Source organism: Lineus longissimus, chromosome 9 (assembly GCF_910592395.1).
Source record: "Lineus longissimus chromosome 9, tnLinLong1.2, whole genome shotgun sequence".
Lineage (NCBI taxonomy): Eukaryota > Metazoa > Nemertea > Pilidiophora > Heteronemertea > Lineidae > Lineus > Lineus longissimus.
Window position 1 is genome coordinate 17,726,336 of NC_088316.1, and position 12,132 is coordinate 17,738,467.

A 12,132-nucleotide genomic window follows, 5' to 3' on the forward strand; every position below is an offset into this window, starting at 1 on the left:
CCATTCTATCAATTCACTTGTACTTTTTAAAAGTTTTTTTAATTCTTTCATGTTGGTGTTATAAAAATGTGTCAAATTTAAAGAAGTTTTAGGACAATGATAAATCGTTGGTTTTCGTTATTTTCCCCTCTATGCCGCATTTTCAAGATGTCAGCGCCCATTGAGAACCCACGCGTCTTTTTTGACATCGAAATAGCGGGAGAAAAACGTAATTTTCCGGCTAAAATCAGAGCAAACCCAATCCCTATTTAACTAAGCCATGTAACCATGAAATAGTGATTACTCATATGCCATAATTTGAGCATGAAGCGTTGTTAAACCAAGTCTCGAAATCCTGTAGTAAAGTGTGTACAAAAATGTACATGGGCATCAGGGTGTCTCAAAAAAGAAAACCCACCATTTTCATCACTGTCACTTACTCCCTGAGTACTTGTAGTAGACCGACCTGTAGTCACATCTAGATCATTTTTAGCTCCCAACAAACATAGATCTGATAACCACCTGATGAGTTAAAATGAAAGTTATGAAATAATGATTCAAAACCATGATCCGAAAGCATCACAGTCACTCTTCTCTTGTCTGTTTCAGGTGGCCGCGTTGTTTTTGAGCTGTTTCAAGACAAATGTCCTAAAACAGCTGAGAACTTCCTTGCACTGTGCACTGGAGAGAAGGGAATAGGTCTTACAACTGGCCAGCCACTGCATTACAAAGGATGTCCCTTTCATCGAAGTAAGTACTGGTAAATGTTTCTTATAATAGTGTTGGATCAGACAAATCAATGATTCAGGCTTGACATGCAGTTTTATGCTTAGGGGGTCATCCATAAATGATCTTACGCTCATTCCATGTCTTTGACTTAAAAAAACTTTGAAAAGCTTTTTAAACAAGACAAATTTTATGTCATTTTCAGTCATCAAGAAGTTCATGATCCAGGGAGGAGACTTCTCCAACAAGAATGGTACAGGAGGCGAGAGCATTTATGGGGCAAAGTTCGACGATGAAAATTTGACCCTGAAGGTATACCTTGAGTTTATTTGACACAGAAGACTCGGAAGCTTTTTATGTTGATTGTATTTAATGGTGGCTCAGGAAAAAAGAAATGCACAATGCCATATTCAGTTATTGTGCATGCAAATTCGTTGAAACTTGGTATTTGTCCTGTGGTTGAAATGTATATTCAGTGCATATTTACGCAACTCAAATTTTTAATATTGGAGTTAAATTTTCAAATTTTCGAAAGAGTGGAGTAGGGCGTAGATCTTTGGATGAAGTTTAGACTGGAGTGTCTCACAGGGCATCATTCCATTTTCAGCATGATGTCCCATTTCTGCTGAGCATGGCCAATTCAGGGGAAAACACCAATGGATCCCAGTTCTTCATTACCACCGTGCCCACCCCTCATCTCGATGGGAAACATTGTGTGTTTGGTAAAGTTTTGAAGGGACGAGGCATTGTCCGTGAATTGGAGCATCAAGAGACTGGGGAAAACGACAAACCGGTCAAGGTAAATAGACTAATGCAACAGTCAATGTTAAATGAAACTGGAACTCTATGAGCAGTTAATGTTGGCAGCAAATACGGCATATTAACATACGTGTTGTACGCCAACAATTCCATGCAGCTTTGTGAACATTTCACAGTTAACAGTATCATGATGTGGACAAACACAATATTTTCATTCTTTGTTTCTAGGAGTGTTCAATTGGTGACTGTGGCGTTGTTCCGCCAGGGGAAGATATCAGTTGCGCTGATGTTGTTGATGACGGTACAGGAGATGTGTATCAGGATTATCCCGAAGACAATGATCTAGACTTTAAGCAGGTATGTTATTTTGTACCATTTAATAGATGATATGCGACCTGCTGTGTCATAAATCGGTGTGGTCGCATATGGAGAAAGTGGAGAGAAAAAGAGCTCATCAGTTTTTTAATCCCAAAATGATGGTTAAAGCTGTACTGATTGTTACTTTGTCCTGACACTGACTGGTCCTTCACTTTGCTTTGATTTTGCCATGGATACCAGCAGCTTGACGTGGTCTATTGTTTACTTCTTGCAGACTGATAAAATAGTTGAGGCTGTGGAGGTGATCAGGAAATCTGGAAATACACATTTCAAGAATCAGGACTTTGTGAAAGCCCAGAACAAGTATGACAAAGCCCTGAGGTTAGAGTCAAGGTCATTGGTAATCCCTTATGAAAAACCCAATTCTACTTCTATGTCGCTTGTCTCTTTTAAAAGGGCAGAATACACTAAGGCATCAGAAGAAGTAAGGCAGTGAACCCTTGCCGTAACAAGAGTATCTATGTTTGAGCTGGCATATATTGAGACATGTTGATATTGATGAAGTTTGTCGTCTTTTCAATAGGTTTCTTCAAACCATGGAGGAAGAAGCAGACATGAACGAAGAGACTTTACAAGACCTTAAAAAGTCATCCTATTTACCAATCTTCCTCAATATGTAAGTATGTCTTGAGAGAAGAAGCTGAGAGACATCTTGCAGTGGTCCTCGCTGTCCTGCCTTCTCTGTTGGGTCAGACTTCATTCAGTCAAGGAAAAAGATCAAGTATAAGGAACAAGTTCAACACAGCAGGAAAACTGGCCAGATAGAGCACACACACTCTTGAATTACTGCCAAGGTCTGTCTCTTCGAATATATATACATTGTATTTTACTTTATTTTTCAGTGCTGCGTGTGCATTGAAGTTGAAGAATTACCAAGATGTGCTGTTTTACTGTGAGGATGCCCTCAAAATTGCACCGGACAGCACCAAAGCACTTTTGAGACGAGCCCAGGCTTACAAAGCATCTCAAGACTGGGATTTGGCTCAGGTATGATCAGTTTATTAGCATCCTCCCAATGTCTTCTATCCTGGGAAGGTGACAGTGAAGAGCCTCTTAAGATGAATTGAATCCAGTGTAGATCCTTCGCTGGATTAAAATCCTCAGATGTCAATGAAAGGCGTTGCTAACTTCAGAGCTTTACGCTGATAATAGCTCATTGTGCAAGAGGTCAATATAGTTTCTTCTCTTGTATTGCAGAAAGACCTCGAGGAAGCCCTGAAAATCGAACCAGAAGCCAAAGATATCAAACAAATGCTTGCAAAAATCAAAGCTGAACAGCAAGCATACAAGAAGAAAGAACAACAGAAATATGCTAAGATGTTTTCCTCGTCATGACGGTCTTAGGCTGGGTCCAATAAAGCTTGTCAGACAAGCATAACATGAACATTCAGTGTCTTTACATGTAATCATTTGCTATTAAAGGACTTAAAAGAAGATGCTTAAAATGATTTTGGGAACGGTTTCCCCAACAAGTACTCCATGTCTTACAGAAAGGTTGTTTTTGGCCAGAATTTGACTTTCAATTGGTCTTTAAACAACCTTGAATGCTTTGGATGACCAGGAGTGATTTCAAGGGGTTGAACTGAGACTGAAGCTGCAACTATGACTCGCAGACAATCGGCTGTCTGTTTGGAGAATAATGTGAGTGATGTATGAAGGATAAGTTTAAATAGTGTGAGCTTTATCTGCACTTAGATTTAACTTGCATTTAAAAATAACATTTTCTTTGATGTTACGTAATGATAATAATAGTAATGGTCATTTGCACTTTTTGTCTACTTTTTGCAACTCTTCCTATCATTTGTCAACTTTATGGTCAATAAAGTACACTTTTCTGAATTTTAATGTCTCTGCGCTTAACCGTGCATGTATGTGTGCCCTCTAAAGAAATATTGCTCCTTGGAAAAATGTTCAGTGCTGATTATGTCCCCACCTTTGGACACCCAGTATGAACCAACAGGATTTCCTTTTGGCTCATTATTCAAAGTGTCCTTGGTACACCCTGTTTAAAACAACCTCCGTGATAATTGTACATTGTCTGCTGTGTCCTTGGGACACCCAGTATACAGCAACAGGATAGACTTGTGGTGTCCTCTGGACACGCAGTAAGACAACAAGATTCTCAAAACTGGTGGCACACCGTAAAGACCTGTTTTCTGGACAGCCAGCATAAAATCACATGATGCCTAATTGGCACAATAGGGCCGTTTAGACGACAGGCGAAAAGACCGCATTCGGATCGAATCTGGATGAATCCGGATTAAAACCACCCAAGGCGATGGTACCTTTTTAGTCCGGATGCAACCACATTGATCCGGATCTTTTTGCGTTTACACGACGAAAAATTAATCCGGATTCGGGACGCATCCGGATTTTTTCGCGTCGTCTAAACGGCCCTATTCTCTCACCGGGTTTGCAAGAGAGTGGAGGTGCCAGGCCCGATACAGTCTGGTTGTCTCTCTCATCGTTTTGGAAGGACGGTCGTGCTCCCCGATCCACCTCGGTCTGTTTGTGACTGTTTCATCTCTTTAACCGTGTCGCCAAGACGGCTGGGCACCTTCAATTTCGTTGTGACTGTCTCATCTCTCTCGTCGGTGGAGGTCCCAGGACCAATTCGGTCCGGTTGTGGGAAGATTGGCAAGATGTTGGAGCTGCTTGACCCAACTCAGTCTGCCTATCATCTGTCTCATCGCTCTTACGATGTTGGCCATATGCCCAGGCTGTTACGTCAGAGGTAAGATACAAGCTCTAAAACCTTGTGAATGTAGAATCGGGGACCGAATGCCTGCTGATCTGTCTTTTAATGAGCAAGAGACAGACTGAGAACTTTTGGTCGCAGCCATGGCGATGAAAGGCCGTCGAAGACCTGCAGCGAACAGTCGATTTTGTCCCGGCACGCGACCTGAAGACGACATCTGACAACGGCATGAACGACACCAAAAAAGAAGACTTGAGAAGGTAGAGTACATGGGTGTTCTTTAGACCAATAGAGATATTTTTTTTGAATCATGTTTATTAAAATTTGATACTATAACATCGTAGTTTAATCACTTTAGTTTGTTCCGCTGGTTCTTCTCAACGTATCTAGCTGAAGGCCTACAGAAAACAATGTCACACCGAACGAGAAGTACATGTAGCAGCAAGGACTGTATTACTACGAACTCGGAAAGGGTGGTTACGGCCTATCAAGAGAGAATTCGGGACAAGGACAAACCGAACGTTGTCTTCGCTGTCACAACTGAAGAGTCACAACCATGTTAAAAAATTCGGTTTCCTTCCGACGTATTCTTGATGTTGCTCGTGGTGCAAACACGGGAAGTACCGATTTCTCTTTCGCCTATGGGCATCATTATTCCTTCTCCACGTGGAGTTTCAGGGCAAAGTAACATATCTTTCTGGCAATTTGCAGAATATACGGTAGATACTGCATGAGTCCCAAAAATCGCTGGTTGATTGTGCTAACTTTGTAGGTAAACAGTATATCCTTTTCGTCATGCACATCGGTGAAATCGAACTCGTCATTGAAGTGTGCAGTGTATCTTTCTTGCAGTTTGTCAATGTAGTCGCGGATTTCTGGATGTCGCAGGCTCGTGATGCTTCCGCAGAAGAACATCACCCCTGTGTACACAATTCCGTCCCCCTCCTCCTTCAACTTTGTCAACCTTTCCCAGAAAGCGAAATATTCCTCCAGAAGTTGTGCATCTTTTACGAATGTCCCAGACTTCCTGAGACTTTGACACATCTCGAAAGTCTCCTTGAAGTGTTTGAAGGTCGTGATATTTTCGGGGACCAGTCCTGGTAGACAGTATTGAACGTATTTGACTACGTTTAAGAACGAATCGTTTTTCTTTTTAAACCAGTCCATGTAGTCAGATCTCAGCACATTTAGCTCACCTAGGTGTGTCTGAACTCTCTTTTTCAGCTCTTGCAACTCTCGGCGCTTTTCGTCAAATGGTCCGTACCGTGGGGTTGAGGCAGCCGTACTAGGTACTGGGGAGGTCAGCTGCGACCACATCTCCGAACCTGTCCATCTTGGAGTATACATCTCAGATGTTGCTATGACTAATCTCCGGTGAACAACCGTCAGTGCTTGATACTTATGAGGTCTCGAAGACGGAAATACGTTTGTTCAATTTGTCTCAACTAAGCTGAATTCGCCCTCACATAATTCGCGTGGTCCTTCCGATATTCTGTTCAGCATTCGTACTCCTATAAGCTGTACACACACTGTCGTTAAATCTTCCTAGTTAACTGAAAAGAAAGAGAGAATCAGATCAGGCTTGAGTGGTATGCTTATTTCTCGGTGCGTTTGTGAGTAGTGATTGTGACCGACCCTTTTAGAGCTGGTTGTCCGTCAGATAAATGGTTGTCCAGCAGATGGGCCGCCAAGACAGCCTCCTGAAAGTTGCCAAGAAATGCCAGCTCAGGTGGTTGGGTACGTAACAAGAGCCAATGGAACCCGAGCAAACACCATCTTACAGGCACAATAGAAGGCAACCGAATAATAGGAGCTGGACGGGACGAAAGACCGGTGACTTGATCCGTCTTCAGGAGGAGAGAATACATGTAGCATGGTGCCGAAGGGTCGCCCCATAATGACTGCAGCGATGTTGATGGATGGTGATGGGATGAGCCCGTCAAAAACATGCTGGCACAACTTACCACTAACACAATGCTAAACTTTTCAAAGCAGAATCAAAGTTATCCAGTGATTACAAGATACCGTTTCGTCCGTTAGATGAGCAAATCACATTTGAAACCAAATTGTCACCACCTGATTATGATCGATGACAGACAGTCCCGTTCTACCATCTACTAGTACATTAAAAACGGTCTATTAAGATAAAGTAACTGTCCCATCTGGTAGCCGAGGTCTCTATCTCAATTTCAATTTTCAATCTATCTAAAAGGAAAAGCATAGAAACCACTGATTGAATAGGCCTACTTAGGATTAGAAAAAGTAATATGTAAATATTAGTCGTCCATGTCTAAATATTTTATCAACGGATTAAGGCCATTCAGTACTAAAATTTCTTAAATGATCATGCCTACAGATTTGTAAACAAAGATTAAATATTGTCATAGTAAATTTTGATGAAAGGAACGCGATTGTGATTGTATAATGTCTATCACTTCGCTTTCATCAGCTTTACAACACCGACGGATTTGTCTGTGATGAGCATTATGACTGTGTACTCGGCTATGACCCATCCACCAATGTACTTAGATAGACAGTACAATGACCAAATCGTATTTCGGCCTCATAGAAAAGGGGTGGAGGGGTTTAGTTGAGACGCCTTTCAGTTTTGGTGACGAAAAGTTATTTATTGTGAGTCAGATGTATGATAAAACCAGCCTCTACCTCATCGGAAATCATCAAGTTCGTGGTTATCAATCATTTCCGCCAGCTTTAATGATGAAGGCATGGCAATCAATTTTCATTTCAAATATAGGGAAATACATTTCCTGTGAGGTATCCGTTGCTATGATACCAACGAGTGTCTTGCTTGGTGTTGGCATTTTCTTTCTCAAATTTGCAATTAAGGTTAACAATAACTTGATGCAATTGATCTGTGCCAACATTAGAGGAAGATAAGGCAATGCTATAGAAGGCCTATTGTAGAAATTTGAAATGTCCTAGGTCAGATTATCTGGGAACAATGAATGTATTGTGCGCTTTGAATCTCTGAGGTATTGGCAGTGATGGCTGGAACCATACATACTCCATCAGAATACAATAGAGCCGGACACTTTTTCCGGGGGACTTTTTCTACTTCTTCACCGATTAACAGTTTTAGTGTCTGAGGATAGAGTATCCCGCTGACAAAGGATGAGATTTAAATTTTTGATGTTTTGTACTCAGGTTTTATACTGTTTGTATGAAAGCGTGGGTATTTTCCTTTTTATGTAGGTAAAGTTTATTCAAGTGAGAGAACGATGTGCTTTGGATAGGCAACCCGTAGGCCCAGGTATAGGTTTTATTTGAATGGTCAATATTTAAAGTGCTGGGTATTTTAACGGGATTTTTTGTATGTTGTTGGTTATATCATGACCAAACAAACCAAAGGAGTTGTTTGTTGATCAACAAAATCTAAAATGGTCGGGGGCATCAGTAGGCCTAGTGCGGACTGCGTTCGTGTGACGGTGAATGGTGACGGTGAACGGGTTTTTCAGGCTGATTTTTGGCTGATTTTTGACTGACGCAAACTGACTGACCCCCCCCCCCCCCCCCGCCAGGATGCTGCAGGAAAAAAATTAGAGCGCTGACAACATTGATCTTTACCTGTATGTTAGTATGTAATGTTGTAAGATAAGAGACATAAGAACTGCGCACAGCGGCTATCGTCGGACCGATGAGAGAGTTTACCTTTATCTGGCAGAAATCATCATCCCTGCAAAAAGAGCGCACAGACTCGCCGACACGGGACACTTTCTTTAGCTTCGACTGTCCTTCTCGATTCAGTCACTCGTGCGAACATACCATGCTTTAACCCACCGAAAGCAGTCTCCGGTTGTCCCTTCAGCGTCGCCTTTGTAATGAGCACAGGAACGTCAGCGTCGCCTCTGGAGTTGTCCTGCTTACTCTCTCAATATGGGTGTTTGTCGCTTCTGCAATCCTTCACTAGCTTCACTTTCAAGTCCTTGAGAGCCTCAGAATAAATGGTCCAAAAATGTTTAAGCCCAATAACGTGGCTCCTGTCGAATAGTCGACCAAGCAGTCCATGTAGTAGTCATATGCCACCGGCAACGAGGCTTCTGTGTGCGCACTTCACTGTTTAGCAGGACCCAACACCAGGAATCGCAAGTCAATGTTCCCGGGTCAATATTTCACCTGCGTTGCCAGTGGTTTCTTGTATTGCCCCTTGGTGACATTTCCCGTCAGTTAAGGAGGTAAATAACCCACGTGTTGATAAAGTCATTCTGTATAGTAAGTACGGTACCTGTATTTTCTGGCAGAAGTAATAAATCATAGGCAATCCAAAAGGTACTTTCACGGCAAGTATCGACATGTACCGATATCCTACTGTTAAAAAGAGATCGGCATGTGATTTCCTAGACCTGTTTTATTCGTTGCACATGTCGCTCATTACGGCCGGGTGATGACGTACATGTACTACTGAAAGAATAATAAGCTTACCGTTTTTATGTTCACAACGTATTTATTGTTTGAAATACACTATACTGTAGAAAGAATGCAATTGACAAGTAGATGAGGCGACACCACCATTCGCTTCTTAATACGTTTTCAATTACTTGAAGTTTAGACATACACCGCGCTGATCGAACTATACATAGGTACATGCATGCTTTCTGCTTGGTCTGGGAAGAATTTATCAATACAAGTTTTATTGAAAGATCTTGTCTTGGCGAAACGTGCAAATACAGGATTTCACAAAATCTCGGCAAATTTTACTGCTCTTCATTATTTAATTTCTTCTCCGGGAAACATTCCGTACTGATCTCAAGCATTATATCCATTTCGATCTAGCTGTCCTCATAAAATAAACTCTCAAATGCACAATTTTCAACAAATATATAAAAAGAGTCAATTTTGCCTAAAAACACATTGTAGAGGCCTCATACACCATCTGTTCGAACCCCTGGCTACCTCACCCCGCTGTTGCTTCCTAAACGCTGCAACAGTGAGAGATTCTCCTCCAAGATCAATGTATTGTTCCATTCAGATTGCAACTCCTGCCAAATTGTTAGTGAAACTGTCAATAAAGTCCAACGTCTTCTCGGCTACCATTTCAGATACATTGTATATATAACGATTACATCATATAGCTATACATTTGTAAACTACACTATCCTCAAAACGATATTATACAAACGACCTCGCCCTAGGTAGCTATCATATAGAGACGCGAAGACCTCTTCGGATGTTCAATGATGTACAACGAGCTATAGTTGCAGCATTGGTGTACATAGTGAGCTTGTTGCAGCAAAGATGTACTAAACGACAGTTGCAGCCAAGATGAACAGACGAGTTATTCGCGAGTTAGTTGCTCGTTCACTTTGCGATTCAGCGGCTCCAAAGTTCCAATGTCGTTTCCGTTGGTGCATATACTTCCCAGCCGCAATTAAAGATACGACGTCTTTTGTTCCTTCTCAAACTCGTGACCTCTCAAGGAAGTAAACACTGAAATAAAGAAGGAACTATATCAAAAGGCGGCAAACTTTTCTCCAAATAAGATTGGATATTTACCTAACCCCATTCCTTACACTGATCGAATGGGATGAGCACTAACGTTTTGCCTTCATATCCAGACTCGCAGCTTCAAGCAGCGGTCAGTCGCAAACCAGGGGCCACTTCTAATTTCGAGTCGAGTTCCAAATGTTCCATCGACATTCTATCGACCAGAAAAATAAGTGTCGAATACCTATCGACTTCTCTTCGTATAGATAGCGAAAGTAGGCTAATCTAGTCAACCGAACTCATCGCTGTGGGCACACCTTTCAGTTCTAAATCTAATTTGAACTGTTCATATCTCGACCCCTGCAGAACTCATACCTTCATTTAAAAATTAAAAAAATAGTACTTTGCGTGCAGTGCAATTAACAAGTATAGACACCGGTCCGGCCAGCCAACCTCGGGGGATGTTTTTTTGTGTGTATGGCAATGTATCGTACTCTAGTGTTTGCGGCCAGCCAACCTCATGTAGGTGATTTTTGTTGTGTGCGTCAATGTATAATTCACTGGTGTTTGCGGCCAGCCAACCTCATCTGGGTTATGTTTTGTGTGTATGGCAATGTATCGTTCTCTAGTGTTTCCGGCCAGCCAACCTCATGTAGGTGATTTTTGTTGTGTGTGTCAATGTATAATTCACTAATGTTTGCGGCCATCCAACCTCATCTGAGTTATGTTTTGTGTGTATGGCATTATATGTAGATGTTGAAAGAAAGTATCATGAATTGATGAACTCATGAAAGAAAGCGAAAACAGAGAACGAAAGGAATGAAGAGTTATTGTCATTATGATTTATTTAATGAATTTTACAAGCATTTTATAGTTCCTCTCACAGCCTGCTTTTACGTCAGTCACTAAGGTTGCATGGAAAAGTGGAGTTCGGTAAATAATGAATGGAAAATATCGACTACTTTATAAGTACACTGGGCGTACTAATGAACCAGGTGTACTGTTTTTGGTTGAAGCCGAAATCAATGCTGACGGAATAAGCCGTGACATCTCTGTATAAGTATCGGCCTACCCAATCCGAAACTCCGCACTCGATCATCATGAGACCGTTCTGATATTAGAGAGTCAACCATTGGGAAGAGATTTGGAGGCAATATCCATTCTCTGAATCACGGATCATAGCATTGGCAGATTTGTGCGCTTGCATTATGTACAATAACTCTCCTGTGAACCTCATCGGTTGCATTGTTGTTATCAGTGGTGTCTCTTCTCAAAGGATAACTCGAAAAATAAACTGTTAATTTAATGATAGGCGTGCAAAAAACTATTGAATATCATCATTGTGCAAAAGGTACCACAACCAGACACATGAATCAAGTGCTCTATTACCTACCACCAAGACGCAACCATGAAGACAGACATGCAGCTAGTATTTACAATTTGACCTCGACAGCGCCGCAATCCGGTCAAGGTCAAGTAAAGGTCACATCTCGTGCTAAACGTAAGTGCCGTTACAAAGCACAATATGTTTACCTGTCCGTGATGAGTTTGTATTGCTGCATGAGTAATCACTGGTCTTGCGGGCGTGTCCTCGCCGGTAGCCACAGCAACGGAATGCCTGCAGGAACCCTTGACGGAACTTCTTGTTCATGAAACAGTACGTGATAGGATTACAACACGTTGATATATAGCTGAATAGATGCAATGACGACATGACGATGGGACTGACGTGCTGTCTGGCAGTGTCCGGGTCGAAAGTACCCCACGTCTGAACAACAAAAGACGGAGTCCAGCAAATGAAAAACTCCAAAACTACGGCAAAAAGCATCTTTATGACGCGTTTCTTCGCCTGCAGCGACTTTTCAGTCTGTGTCCGTCGTATTTGTGGTATATCACGTTTTTGTTTCCGTTTCGTTTTGCCGTTCAGGATCGATTTCGTGTTGGTGTACTCGGAATCCTCGTCTACCGCCAATTCATAGTCGTCTGCGTCTTTGCTGTGGCTTGCAAGGTCTCGCTCCATGGTATCTGGAAAGACACAAGGGAAAGTAACTGTGAGTGGGCATTATATGTATAATCGCTTCTACGACGGCAATGGAAATGACATTACGTTGCGATAGCGGGGTGACGCAAAGTTCGACCTCGGGTGCACT

General features: G+C 41.9%; 3 protein-coding genes across 5 annotated transcripts in view; 1 reads left to right on the plus strand and 2 right to left on the minus strand.

The window, feature by feature from the left end:
- Nucleotides 1-141: 141 nt before the first annotated feature.
- LOC135493561 (peptidyl-prolyl cis-trans isomerase D-like) lies at nt 142-3,681 on the plus strand. The gene is made up of 9 exons (XM_064780969.1): nt 142-208; nt 589-729; nt 911-1,017; nt 1,313-1,504; nt 1,693-1,821; nt 2,057-2,163; nt 2,366-2,458; nt 2,685-2,829; nt 3,040-3,681. Exons 1-9 carry the CDS (start codon nt 148-150, stop codon nt 3,175-3,177), a joined length of 1,113 nt encoding a protein of 370 aa, XP_064637039.1. The 5' UTR covers nt 142-147; the 3' UTR covers nt 3,178-3,681.
- A 1,208-nt stretch (nt 3,682-4,889) lies between these two features.
- LOC135493843 (uncharacterized) lies at nt 4,890-8,610 on the minus strand. 2 transcript variants are annotated; one of them, XM_064781456.1, is made up of 2 exons: nt 8,210-8,610; nt 4,890-6,093 (listed from the first exon to the last, which is right to left on the minus strand). In XM_064781456.1, the coding sequence occupies exon 2, from the start codon at nt 5,885-5,887 to the stop codon at nt 5,192-5,194; it is 696 nt and encodes a 231-aa protein (XP_064637526.1). In that variant the 5' UTR covers nt 5,888-6,093; nt 8,210-8,610; the 3' UTR covers nt 4,890-5,191. The 2 variants fall into 2 exon arrangements, with proteins under 2 accessions (XP_064637526.1, XP_064637527.1); XM_064781457.1 differs by lacking the exon at nt 8,210-8,610 and adding an exon at nt 6,505-6,684.
- Nucleotides 8,611-8,982: 372 nt separating this feature from the next.
- The window catches only part of LOC135493798 (cholecystokinin receptor type A-like), a 52,095-nt gene continuing 48,945 nt past the window's right edge, over nt 8,983-12,132 (minus strand). For both annotated transcript variants that reach the window (XM_064781375.1, XM_064781374.1), the window contains 2 exons: nt 11,516-12,007; nt 8,983-9,985 (listed from right to left, as the gene is read on the minus strand). In XM_064781375.1, coding sequence (XP_064637445.1) covers nt 9,927-9,985; nt 11,516-12,007 — 551 coding nt within the window. In that variant the 3' untranslated portion in view covers nt 8,983-9,926. The remainder of the gene's footprint in view (nt 9,986-11,515; nt 12,008-12,132) is intronic.